Source organism: Leopardus geoffroyi, chromosome A2 (assembly GCF_018350155.1).
Source record: "Leopardus geoffroyi isolate Oge1 chromosome A2, O.geoffroyi_Oge1_pat1.0, whole genome shotgun sequence".
Classification (NCBI taxonomy): Eukaryota; Metazoa; Chordata; class Mammalia; order Carnivora; family Felidae; genus Leopardus; species Leopardus geoffroyi.
The window spans coordinates 114,301,142-114,314,805 of NC_059331.1; the positions used below are offsets into that span (position 1 = coordinate 114,301,142).

The following is a 13,664-nucleotide window of genomic DNA, read 5'->3' on the forward strand; positions in this document are numbered from 1 at the left end:
TCTCATTCACAATTTTCAACCTTGTTTCATGGGCCAAGAAGACAGCCAAGTCAGGGGCCCTACTTGATACATCTTAAAACCATGAAATATTTAAGTGCCAAGGAATAAACATTCAATGGTAGCCAACATTTCAGGGCTGCCATTTAAACAAGTCAGGTCTTTGAAGGAAGATCTTAGTAATCCAGGTAACAATCTCTGTTTTCTGCTTACTTATGTTTCCAGAGGAAATGCTCTTCTTTGCAAAGATCCTGGAAACTCTCTTAACTTGCCTATATTTAATGTCCCATGGGTTTCCTCATGGGATATCCAGTTAGCGCCTATGAATAAGAAACCAGTGAATCTAAGTGGCTTGTACATAGATGACTCATACAAATGAGAAGATCCTTTATATTTCTCTGATTTTAGTCCTTAACCTAGGGGCTTAGATGCTTTCACTCTTTAGTAATTCAGGGAAATATATATTTATTCTTCTATAGAAGACAAATTATAAAATGTACTATTATATCTGAAGATCTGTTTTTTTTCTTTTTTTTTCTTTTTTTTTTTTTTTTTTTTTTACTTTTCTTTAGGAAATCTGCTCACTAGATAAGGAAGTCCGTGTATGGGATGCTTACTCAGGCCTGGAAAGCATGGTCAAGGACATGGCTGCCTCCCTGAGAGTGGTCACAGAGTTACAGAGCCCTGCTCTCAGAGACAGGCATTGGCACCAGCTGATGAAGGCCACTGGGGTGGGTTTCCTGGGTCTTGTTAATGGAATATTTTTGTGACTGTTAAGTGTTATTCCTTGGTTTACGTTGTTTATCTGGAATGAAGTGGGATTTGTGAGAAAGCTTCTGGTCAAGGGATGCCTAGGTGGCTCAGTCAGTTAAGCATCTGACTCTTGATTTTGGCTCAGGCCATGATCTCATGGTTCATGCATGTGAGCCCTGCATTAGGCTTTGTGCTGATAGCAAGGTGCCTGCTTGGGATTCTCTGTCTCTTTGTTTCTCTCTCTCTCTGCCTCTATCCCAGCTCCTGCTTGTGCTCTCTCAAAATAAATAAACATTTTTTTAAAAAAAGACTTCTGGTCAAACGGGGGAGATCAAGCTCCTCGAGTTAGGACCAACAAACTGACCATGCGGAGATCCCATTTCAGCCCCTGCTGTAGACTGAATGTGTCCCCCAAAATTCATAGGTTGAAGCCTAAATCCCCACTGTGATGGCATTTGGAGGTGGGGATTTGGGGAGATAATTAGGTAAAGAGGGTGGGGCTCTCATGAATGAAGTTAGTACCCTTAGAATGGGATGGAATGACCAGAACCCTCTACCCTCTGCCTTGTGAGGGTACAGCAAGATGTTAGGCATTTATAAACCAAGAGAGACTTCAGCAAGAACCCAACCCTGTATCAGAGGACTCTCGTTAGGATCAAGTGAGATCATGTGAAGGCCTTGTATGGAGCACAGCATGGCTAGAAAGAACCTCATGGTTGTGGAGAGGATCAGAGGGTATAAAAGTGAATTCAGGGGAGAGAGAATTCTGAAATTGTGATTTCTTCTCCCACCCCTACCCTAGGTCATTTAATAATGATGGCCTTTTGGGGCATCTGGGTGGCTCAGTTGGTTAAGTGTCCAACCCTTGATTTTGGCTCAGGTCATGATTTCACAGTTCTTAAGTTTGAGCCTCAAGTTGGGCTCCATGTTGACAGTGCAGAGCCTGCTTGGGATTCTCTCTCCCTTTCCCTCTCCCTCTCCCCCCCGCCTCTCTCTCTCTGCCAGTCCCTCACTTGCACATATGCTCTGTCTCTCAAAAATATATAAATAAACCATAAAAAAAATGATGGTCCTTTGATAGTTTTGATTTTATTGGAAAGCATGAAATGATTTCTCATGTATCCATGAGACTTGAGATTATATTTTCTAGTCTTCATCTTAAGAGCAGATGTACCAACTTTTTTTTTTTTTTTTTTTTTTTGGGAATGTGATCTTTAGGAGTTCAAAATATGTAAAAGGCTGCCTGATGAGTGTGTTGTCTCTTAGGCACACATTGTGAAGAAAGGCTCTCATGACTTGAAAGCGAAGTTGGCGCAGTGGGGAAGTTGAGGAAGGGGACAGTCAGGTGAAGTGGGCATAGCCTAGGCTTTATTCATCCAACCCCAACAATAACTCTGGGATCTTGGTCTAGTTACCTGTTCTCCATACCCCACTTGCCCCTTGTATGAAATGAAAATAATGCTGTAATGCCTCCCATACGGATTTAGTTAAAACATTGGAAGTGAGATTATATACATAGATGAAGTATGTAGCAAGTTTCAGTTAACTGCCCTTGAAGCTGCTATTAGTATTGTTACTATCAGTATTACTACTATGCTTTCCATAGTCTTTTAGACTTTGGATAATTAGACTTGGTAATTGATTAATATATTCACTCAGAAAACCTTTATCGAATCTTCCAATATGTGATAAAGTATGTGTCCCTCTCCTTTATTTCCTCCAGTGTCATTCCTCACACCATTTCTTACCTGTATCAGGCCTTTCTAAAAGTTAGAAAAAGGCACCTGTTCCCAGGCTACCCTGCAGCAGCTAGATTCAGCCTCCAGTTGTTGACTGGCTAGGTGTCTGTGTTTCAGTGCACAGATTACACAACTGATCAGGGTGGCCCTGTTACACATTCCTACTCATTCTTTTTCTGAGACAGAACTCAGTCCATGGCCCCCATCACCTCTGGAGTAAGGTCAGAAGTGATGCAGACATAGCACTCATCTGGTTTGCTCAGGACTTGGCAGGTTTTAGCCCTGAAGGTTCCATCTCCCAGGAAACCCCTAATCGTGGGCAAATGGGAATGTGGAGTCACCTCTTTGGAGAGGCAGAAGGTGGCAAGCAATGTTAGAGATTGGGGAGAGGCAGAGAAGGCGGCAGCTACCTAGAAGCAGGGAAGGTATTCTTAGCAGCGGCAGGAAGGGAAGTAGATTTTCTGCAGCTATGTGGCTGAGTCAGCTCTTCATGTTTGAGGGGGGCGGTTGAGTTTGAGCACTTAGGAAGAGCTGAGGGCTTAGCAAATGCTGGGGTTGGGGGTGGGCAGTTAACAAGATGATCGGGAGATAAATGTGAATGATATTTTCACATGGTAATAATGAATAATGACCCTATGAGTAAGAATATTTTTTGCCAAGGAACAAAGATTAAATTAGTGACAAAACTAAGTTAAATCACGGAAGCAACTGGGAATTATGTTCAGTGAATAGAGTACTTTAGGAAGAAAAGACAAATGAGCTACTCCCTGATCCCTGGGATTTCAACCAAATTAAAATAAATGAACAATGTGATTCTCTTTAAAAATGGGATTTGTGGGCAAAGAGATAAGAAATGAGCTGACAAGGGAAGGATATGAAACAAAAGAATGCAGTGGAGTGTGAACATGGCCAGAACCTTGGCCCTAGCTTTTGGTGGGTGATGCCTCAGTAACTATGCGTTAAAAAGCATTGTCTTTAATGGGCCCCACCTTGCAGAACCAGAGGTGTGCTTAGCAGCTGACTTGAATATATTTAGCTGTGATCGGTTTTTCTGGCCATTAGGCCAAAGAACCATTAATACACGTGTAATGTAAATTTCGCCCTTTTTTCTTGCAAATTAGGTCAGATTTTCAATAAACGAAGCCACAACTTTGGCAGATTTGTTAGTGTTGCGGTTGCACCAAGTGGAAGATGATGTCCGGAGCATTGTGGACAAAGCGGTGAAGGAACTGGGGACTGAAAAGGTGGTGTCCTTGGGCTGTTTTCCTTTTACACTGAGCTAGTTCTGTGCTGTAGCCCCTAAGTGTCTGAAGCCCCCATGCCATGAGTGTGTCCCTTGAGTCCCATTTTCTTCTCTGCCACTAGTTTGTGTGTGACTTGGGCAGGAATCTGAATCCTTCTAAGCCACAGTTGATGTGTAAAACAGGAGGGTTGACCCAGTTGATGATGATGATGATGATGATGATGATGATGATGATGATGATAGAGAACACTTAAGAACATGTCATTTGCTTTGTTGCAAGCACTGCTGTTAGTGCTTTATTTATAGTATTTCATTTAGTTCTGAGGTAGGTAATACTCTGACCCTGTGTTACAGATGAGGCAGCTGAACGGCAGAGAGGTCCCTAACCACAACCCCCCACCCCATCCCCCAGGTTCATGCAGGTTTATTCAGGCACTCAGAGCACTACCTGTCTCCTTCTGGCTGATGTGAAAATCATCTCTAACAAATCTTTAGATTACTTTGGAAGTCCCTTTCTGCTCTAATGTTCTGTTTCAGTGAAGCATGTAAATCTCAGATCCAACAGAAATTTGATGTTAGTGTGATGCTTATTTTTGTGAGGTGGAATTCATTCTCTGAACCTCATCACCATGAATAATTTGCAGGAGAAAAAATGAGGCCGGTAGTATTGGAGAGCCCTTTATTTTTATTTTTATGTTTTGCAGATTGTGAAAGTTTTTTTGAAATTCCAGATGATATCCTAGATATTGGTAGTAAATTAAACTTCTGTGCACATAACTTAATACTGTTTATGTCTAGGCTATTATTGAAATCAGTCAGACCTGGGCAACCATGGAGTTCTCTTATGAAGTTCACTATCGGACAGGCATTCCATTGCTAAAATCTGATGAACAGCTTTTTGAAACTCTAGAGCACAACCAAGTAAGATGGGTATATTTACTGAAGAATTTTCCTTTTAAATGATAATTATAAACTTTTTCCAAGTTCTAGTATTCAATATTTATTCGTTTATTGGGCATCTATTTGTCCTGACTCTGGGCATGGTACCCTTTGAGATCAAAAGGTGTGAACACTTGTTCTCACGGAACTTGAACTTGAGCAGGGAGACAGACAGTAGGGCTCCAAGGAGTCTAGGAAGTGACAGAGAAGCTCTTTGTTGGGTGGGTGAAAGACCTGGGGAGAGCCTTGTGAGTTGGGCTGGTAGTCAACAAAGAATGTCAATCAAGAGGGTGTTGTGGGCAGTGGGGACGGTGATGGTTGTCAGGGGCTGGGGAATGGGGGAGGTGGGGAGATAAATTGGTCAGAAGGTATACATTTCCAGGTATAAGATAAGTAAGTCCTGGGGATCTAATGTATGTCATGGTGGCCATAGTTAATAGTATTGTATTGTCTACTTGAAAGTTGTTAGGAGATTAGATATTATTAACACACCCCTCAAAAAGGTTTATGGGATGGAGGTGTTGAGGAACTCTATTGTGGTTGCCATTTTACAATATATACATGAGTCAAAGCATCACATTGTACATTTTACTCTTGAATCATGTAACGTGACCATGATAGCATATTAAAATTGGTGGTTGAGGAGAAGTCAAATGTGTTAAATACATACAGGTGAAAGAGAATGACAAGAGGCCTTTCCCCTGAGTGACTTCCTGAGATTATAGCATCGGAGAATGGTGAGAAGTGCTCACCAGACTGTTCAGCATTAATGCTTGGTTTGTCGACTAAAAGAGAAGAAAAATGGAAACTTCAGGGCTTAGGAAGCTGTAGACAAAGTTCGTTTCGGTTTCTTTTTTTTTTCAGTTTTGGGAGAAAAAGAAGATTTATAACCTTGCAATTATTAATAGGCAGGGACCCCAGGGAGAGACTGAGAGAAGATGAAGGAATACAATGTAATTCCTAAAGCCACACCCGGGAGCATAGAATTTTTTTCTGCCTACAAAGAGCTACATGGTCTTCCTGTGGAAGACACATGAAGTGCATTTGCTGCTACTTATCTTTTTTCTTTTGGAAAAAAACGTCTGTATGAATATTGAATGCCATTCGTTCATTTACTTAGCAAATACTGAATGCTTATTCCGTGTATGGCACGCTAGATCCTGGGACTCCAGCAGTAAACAAAACGGGTATGGCCCCTCCTTCACGGTACTTTCAGTCGCCCACCTGAACTGTTCCTTACCATTCTTTTCCTTTGTTTTAGGTTCAGTTGCAGACTCTCCTTCAAAGCAAATATGTGGAATATTTTATTGAACAAGTGTTAAGCTGGCAAAATAAATTAAACATTGCAGACTTAGTCATCTTTGCTTGGATGGAGGTCCAGCGAACTTGGTCTCACCTGGAAAGCATCTTTGTTTGTTCAGAAGATGTTCGAATCCAGCTTGTGAAAGATGCTAGAAGATTCGATGGACTAGATGCTGAATTTAAGGTTCATAGAAGACAGACTATTTTCTAGCATAGCAGAGTTTTCCAAACAATATAAAAATCTTATAAAAAACATAATTTGGGGGTATTTCTAAAAATACGCTTTTGCATTGTAGGATGCCAATCAGGAAGCTTTATCCAGGGAAGGGTCAGATAGTAAGCATTTTAGGCTTTGTAGTTGTTGATGGTCTCTGTCACAACTGCTCTACACTGCCGCTGTAGTGTGAAAGAAAACAGACACTACATAAATGGGTGTGGCTGTGTGCCAATAAAACTTTGTTTATGGTCACTGAAATTTGAGTTTTCTAGAATTTTCACGTGTCAAAAAATGTTAAGCTGCTTTTGACTTTTTTTTGAACAGGTTAAAAATGTAAAAACTATACTTTGCTCCTAGCCATACAAAAAGAAGCATCAGGCTTGATGTTTCCCTTAAGCCCTGGGTTGCTGACCCTTGCAGTAAGGTCTTTTTTTTTTTTTTTTTTTAATTTTTTTTTTTAACGTTTATTTATTTTTGAGACAGAGAGAGACAGAGCATGAACGGGGGAGGGGCAGAAAGAGAGGGAGACACAGAATCTGAAGCAGGCTCCAGGCTCTGAGCTGTCAGCACAGAGCCCGACGCGGGGCTCGAACTCACGGACCGTGAGATCATGACCTGAGCCGAAGTCAGACGCTTAACCGACCAAGCCAGCCAGGCGCCCCGTAAGGTCTTAATTAAGTAAAGTACTGCGGGGGGGGGGGGGGGGGAAGCCAGTAACAATACTCCTAGTTACTTGTTTATTTCATACGCGCCACGGACAACACATAGAGATGTACACATGATAATGATAAATGATTTGAAAGACTTTCAGCAAAGAGTAGTGGCTATACGTTTTTATATAGAAATGGGGAATAACTATCTTTTTTCCTATCTAAAGAACACCCAGAGGTATATTTTAACTTATTTTTTTAATGTTTATTTATTTTATTTTTGAATGGAGAAGGTTCAGGGAGAGGGGGAGACAGAAAATCCCAAGCAAGCTTCTAGCGCAGAGCCTGATGCAGGGCTTAAACTCATGAACTGTGAGATCATGACCTGAACCGAAATCAAGAGGTGACCATTTAACTGACTGAGCCACCCAGGCATCCCCATACTATTTTAACTTTTAAGGAAGAAAGAATAGACTGCTGAGTATTCGTCTGATTTTCATATGTGAATATACTCTAAGATTCTGGGTTCTCTGTCTCGATTCTTTTTGTTTGGACCCAGAATGGTGGTAATGCCCATCGAATTTATTTTGATAAAAACTGTGTGATTGTACCTTGGTTTTGGCCTTCATCTAAAAGTTTAAAAGCAAAAGTGAGCAGACATGGGGTTAGAAGTCTCTTTTACCTTACTTTCTTACAATTCTTCATTTTTATTTAAAATTTTTTTTTAGTATTTACTTACTTTGAGAGCGAGAGAGCAAGCAAACAATGGAGGGCAGAGAGAGGGAGGGAGGGAGGGGGAGAGAGAGAGAGAGAGAGACAGAGAGAGAGACCCAAGCAGGCTCTGCACTGTCAGCATAGAGCCTCACGTGGGGCTCGATCTCACAAACTGAGAGTAATCATGACCTGAGCTGACAGACGCTTAACCAACTTAGCCACCCAGGTATCCCTGTTATTCATTTTTAAATTCCCAAATGGATGAAAAATTTAGAAAAGTAATTTCTAATATCAATGGCTCCACCTTATACTTTCATACAGGAGTTAATGTTGAAGACAGCTAAAATAAAGAACGTTCTAGAAGCAACATGCAGACCTAATCTCTATGAAAAACTTAAAGATTTGCAATACAGGTAATGATAAAACTATGAAGTGATGAATTTGTTATAATTTTATGAGATTGCTTTTAAGTATGTTACAGCATTTAACATCATGTTATTGTAGATACAACTGTTAGTAAATTTATGATTTTGCTTATAGTTGTCCAGTTACCTTGGACATATTCGGTGGTACATAGATAATGTAAATCGAATACATTTCTCTTTTCCAAATGGGCTATTATAGTAGTAAAATGAGAATATTATCAAGAGAATTGACATGAATGATCACTTCTTTTATTGAACTATCCTCCAAATATTTATTAAGAATCTCTTCTCTGCCAGCAACTTGGAATACACTTAATAATTTCAAGTCTTTTTTGGGTATACAGCTAATACTAGAAATTACCCTTAGAAAGCATGTTAGTATTTATGAAATCTTTGTCCTAAAGGCCATTTGTATATTCTGGCTTTTGATTACAAATGGGCAGTCAGGTACTAAAAGAAGAAGTTTGTGCAGAACTGTGATTACTTTTTATTGCAAGGTAGAAAAGAGCTCTAGATAAAAATGAATATTACATAAACAAAATTATTCATGCTCTGGAAGTTTTTTAGAGGTAAAGTTGGCCATAATTTTAAAAGGGTAGATTTCCAGAGAAGTTAATTTCTTCCTTCCTTCCTTCCTTCCTTCCTTCCTTCCTTCCTTCCTTCCTTCCTTAAGTTACTTAAGTAATCTCTTTACCCACCATGGGGCTCAACTCATGATCCCAAGATCAAGAATTGCATGCCCTTCCACCTGAGCCAGCCGGGTGCCCCAGCAGTTAATTATTTCTTAGTGATGTTGGAGTCTCAGGGGTTATCTAAGAACAATAAAGCAGAAATGATTCTGAATCTTAGGACTCCTCTGAATACCAGAGAGAGTTGAAGCCACTTGTGTTTCATGGGCATTCACTGGGGAAAAGAAGACTTTAAACCAATTGCATCTTAACTGATACATTTTACGCTCTGGATGAGTGATGCCAAGCCCAGTTTCTCTTGGCAAGTAGGAGGGTTATTAAGAAAAGTGGAGAGTGGGGCACCTGGGTGGCTCAGTCGGTTGAGTGTCAGACTTCGGCTCAGGTCATGATCTCACGGTTGGTGGTTTGAGCCCCCCGTTGGGCTTTGTGCTGACAGCTCAGAGCCTGGAGCCTGCTTCAGATTCTGTGTCTCCCTCTCTCTCTGCCCCTCCCCCGTTCACTCACTGTCTCTGTTTCTCAAAAATGAATAAATGTTAAAAAAAATTTTTTTTTTTTTAAAGCGAGGTGTGACCTCAACCTAAGTCTGATCTCTGTTTAGCCTCGACTGGTGGTGTTTGTACCTGTCTCCTCCTGTTTGGCATGACGCATATGTTAGGCACAGGCAAGTTGCTGGGGTCACAGAGAGGGAGTCAGGCTACCTGTTCAACAGTAAGCTTATTATGGTGAGCGGACAGATGAGAGGAGCTGGGTTTTGTATGGTTGTTGTTTTAATAACTGAATGGGCAAGATAGGCATGTAAAGATTTTTCATTTCCACAGGCTTTCTCTTTGTGAAAAAGCTCTTGCTGAGTACCTGGAAACCAAGCGTGTGGCTTTCCCGCGGTTCTATTTCATCTCTCCTGCAGACTTACTCGACATTCTCTCGAAGGGAGCTCGGCCTAAACAGGTAAGGAATATATATTTTTTGCAAGGGTCATATTCTGTGTTAGCTAAGGAATGCCACAGTTTCTCTGTCATGTCAAATGCCACCTGCCGTGTCACATGTGCTGGGAGATAGAAAATCAGCAATAAAAATGGGTGATGCAGCAACAGAGGGATGTCAGAGGTTGTGCTGAAGGAACCAGGTCCTCAGTAAAGGGAAAGGATATCATATGCACAAGGCTTAGGGCCCTGCAAGAAGTTAATGGAAGAACCATTGGCCCCAAATCCCCCAGAATTCTGGGACAGGGCCTGGAGTGTCTTCTGCCTGGATAGCAGCTTTCTTAGGGGAGAATGGGTCCCTTGGAACAAGACTGTTGTGGGATCTCTGTACTGCTCCCTGACTCGTGAGTCACCTTCATAAGTCTTGAGTGGTGTCAGAGGTGGACTGTGTCATTTCATGTTGGTCCTCCAGCTAGCCCTCTAATTTTCCCCCGCCTGTGCAAGAACACCATCCCTGACAGTATTTACAGCAAATAAAAGCAGCTATTATCTTTTGTAACCTGAGGGCTCAGATCACAGACAGACTCAGTACAAATCCCAAAGCATTCCTTCCTGTACACATTGAGAGGATGTTGCCTTTAACTTCCTATTGAGTTGTTGACATCCACGTAGGTATTGCAGTGTTTACAGCTGACAGAGGCTCTCAGTCCCAGACCTGACCACAGACAAGATTGTTGTAAAGCTCTAAGTTGTGCTTTATCATTGAGGATTTCTGTCGACATTCTTTCTCTAGAGACTTCTATGTATCACTTCACACTGTAGTTGCCTGAATTCTACTGTTCTTTGGCTACAGCATTTATCTTGATTATTTTTCTCACACTCATCGCTTCTTTTCAACACTAAATTTGGTGGCTCGTCACCGAAAGATGACTCTTCTTGCTGTTGATAATACGAGTGCAGTCGTGCTATTAATGCAGAGTTGTTAGTTGAACTTGGACAGCATTTTGAGGATCAGCCCTCAGTTATAGTTTCCTATATTCACACTATCTTCCAGATGGCTTTGTAAATATAATTTGTCTGATTACATTGACTAGCAATCCAGTATATCCATCTCTCATTGACGTATCACACAATTGTATGTTTGGGGTGGTTTTTTTTGTTTTGTTTTGTTTTTTTAAACTAGTCTGAAAGAGAGAAGTCATAACCCCACTTAAGCTTTAGTTGCTTCCTGGGAACATTCTCATGACCAGCAGGTGGAATCTCATGGCTGATTGTGAGGTGGAAGGTATCATATTCCATTACAGGTACATGTTCTGGAAGGCTTTGAAATCCAAAATATTTATCATTCTAAATTCTCAATACATACATGAGAAGAGAAAGGTATAAATCTGTACTAGGATAACATTGTTTTTCTTTTAATTATATTCTTTAAACATAGTAAATACTTGTATGACTGGTTTACTGAACAGTATTAATTACAGAGAATACGGGCTTGTGCAAGTTTTATTTTGTATGGTTATTAATCGCACATGTGCCCTACTGTATCTCCTTAAGTAGCAGACTACTGTATAACACACGGGATAGGTATCTAACATCCTGGTCTCTTTTTCTTGTTAAAAAAAAAAAAAAAATGAAAGAAACCAACAGCAGCTCAGCAAGGTCTAGTTAACAATCCAGACTTACCTCTTTGTTGAGGCCAGGCTTTCACACAATAAGTTTGGAGCTGGAAGGGAGATGGTGATTATTTTATTGTATATCCCCTTCCCACCTGTTTATCATGGAGAGAGGGCGGGGCTGTCATCTGTCAGTCATTGCTTTTCTTTTTCTTTTTTTTTTTTTTTAATTTATTTATTTTGAGAGAGAGAGAGTATGAGCTGGGGAGGGGTAGAGAGAGAGTGAAAGAGAGAATCCCAAGCAGGCTCCGTTCTGTCAATGTGGCTGGATCTCACAACCCTGCAATCATGACCTGAGCCGAAATTAAGAATTGGATGCTCAACTGACTGAGCCACCCAGGCATCTCAAGGCCTTTCATAATATTTGCTCCTGATTCTTGGACCAGCAATGACTTACTCTTCTGTGTCCTCACCAGCAAGCATCCACCTGTTGGGTCACTTGTGGAATAAAGGTGCCAATCCTCAGGGAGCACAGGGGAAACTCCTAGGGGATATATATTAGAGAACCAACTCTGTGTCAACCCTTCCTGTTCTTGCTCTGGGCAGTGAAATCAGCCATCGGGTTATATCTTCTTTCTCCTTTTCTACATCAAATGTCCAAGGAGGTACATGTCACAGATTGACTTCCTAGAGGCACCTATAGCTTCTGTGAGTGATTCTTCAACACCTATCTCACTTGGTTGGGCCAAAGAATTCTTTACCTTCCCCATAAGGAGTGAGGAAAAGCCACAGCGTCTCTTTGTGGGCTGATAACTCATAGGCATGAAGGATGCCACTTCTAGTCCCCACCTCCCTGCAGTACTTTGTATAGAAAGGGTATATGGAAGCAGAAGATGGAAAGGAGTTGAGGTTGTGTCTTACAGGCCCTGGAGGGACCCACCCGTCCTAACCCCTCTTTGCCATCTTCGGAACATGCACATTCTCAATGCCTCTTTGTCCTTAGTTGAAGTACTGGGCTGGTGCTGGTGGAACAGGTCATTACTGTTCTGCTCACCAGTTGTCTTTATCTCCTTTCAAAGAATGAAAAAATGCTTCACCTTAGCCAGACAACAGGTTGGCTCCTTGGGACATGCATCCCTGATGCCAACTTTTTTTTTTTTTTTTCCCATTATCCTTCCTAAATTAGAGGCTGAGTTTATATGTATATATAAATATAAATATAAAAACTTGAAAAGTGTAACCTTTAAATCATTATTGTTATGTTTTCAGTATCACTTCAATGTTAGAATGTTCTCTAACACCCGTAGGACTCACAGTGGAAGCCCTCTCACCCCCCTCCTTCCTAATATTTTAATCAGAAGTTCTAAATCTCCGATTCACATCCGTTGCCCGGTCCTAGTGCTGCTGCCACTCCTTAATGAATTACTAGATGCTATAAGACATTCAAAAGATGTTAAAGTGAAGCCACAGTACAGGGGCTTCCAAAATTGTTCACAGCCATGCTGATGAATGCCACCAGCAGTGCTGTCTACCCCATGCTGACCAAAGGAGGCGGGTGTTGCTGCCTATGAGCAAAAGAGTCTAGCCACCTGGCTACAGAGCAAACATGGTTTACAGAGGTCTTGACTGTCAGCTTGGAAAGGATTACGTTTTTCATGTTTTTGAAATTGATATTTTAAATTGTCCTGAAAAAATGATTTCACTGAGATCTTTTAGTTACATTAATGAAACTTACAACAACTGAAATTCACATAAAATGCTATCCCACTGTTAGTAAAGGTTCATTATTTTAAATGGTGTTTCACTTCATCTGTGGTAGAAATAACCACTCAGGAGTGACTAACAGTCGAGGGGGAGTGGAGGGTGGGTGTGGGAACTGGGAATTGGTAAGGAGCTACGGGCAGTTTGGGTCATCCAGAGCCACAGTCAGCTTCTTTGCCTGGCATGGTTCTGCAAAGTGCAGGTGCATTTAGAATTCTTGGTCACTTACTAGGGAATAGTTAGTTAATGCTTTTGGCAGTGAAGCCGCACAGCCTGGCCTTGCTGCACTCTTACCTTCTTTTCACACTCGGAATCCGTTTTGGACCACCAGCCACAGCTTTTCCGCCTCTGCCTTTTGTACTTGAATTCCTGAATGTGCTCCCTGTCGTGTGACCAAAATAACATGGCAACTGCAGCTTGTGGAATAACAATGCAATTTCACCAGAAAAGAAACCCTTTGTGGGTAGATAACTCATGTGGACATCTTGCGGAGGACTTGAATTCTTGAAGCCCCCTTCCTCTACCCCCCACGCTCAATTTAACAGTGTGAGCCAAAGTGAGAGGTTCTGCAGTTAATTGTGGAATTTGATCAGCCAGGGAGGTCTGATACCCCTACAACCTCCATCCTCGAAGCAGAAATTCCCAAGTGAGTTGGAATACCAGAGTGATGAAATCAGTGTGTCTAGAGTGCCTTCAGTGATT

At 41.4% G+C, this 13,664-nt stretch overlaps 1 protein-coding gene across 1 annotated transcript in view; it reads left to right on the forward strand.

Annotated features, from left to right (window-relative positions):
* DNAH11 (dynein axonemal heavy chain 11) overlaps positions 1-13,664 on the forward strand; it is a 351,912-nt gene that overhangs the window by 91,672 nt on the left and 246,576 nt on the right. The window contains 6 exon segments of the mRNA XM_045495056.1: positions 570-728; positions 3,611-3,733; positions 4,531-4,653; positions 5,933-6,157; positions 7,876-7,967; positions 9,487-9,613. Of these exon segments, the coding sequence (XP_045351012.1) occupies positions 570-728; positions 3,611-3,733; positions 4,531-4,653; positions 5,933-6,157; positions 7,876-7,967; positions 9,487-9,613 (849 nt within the window).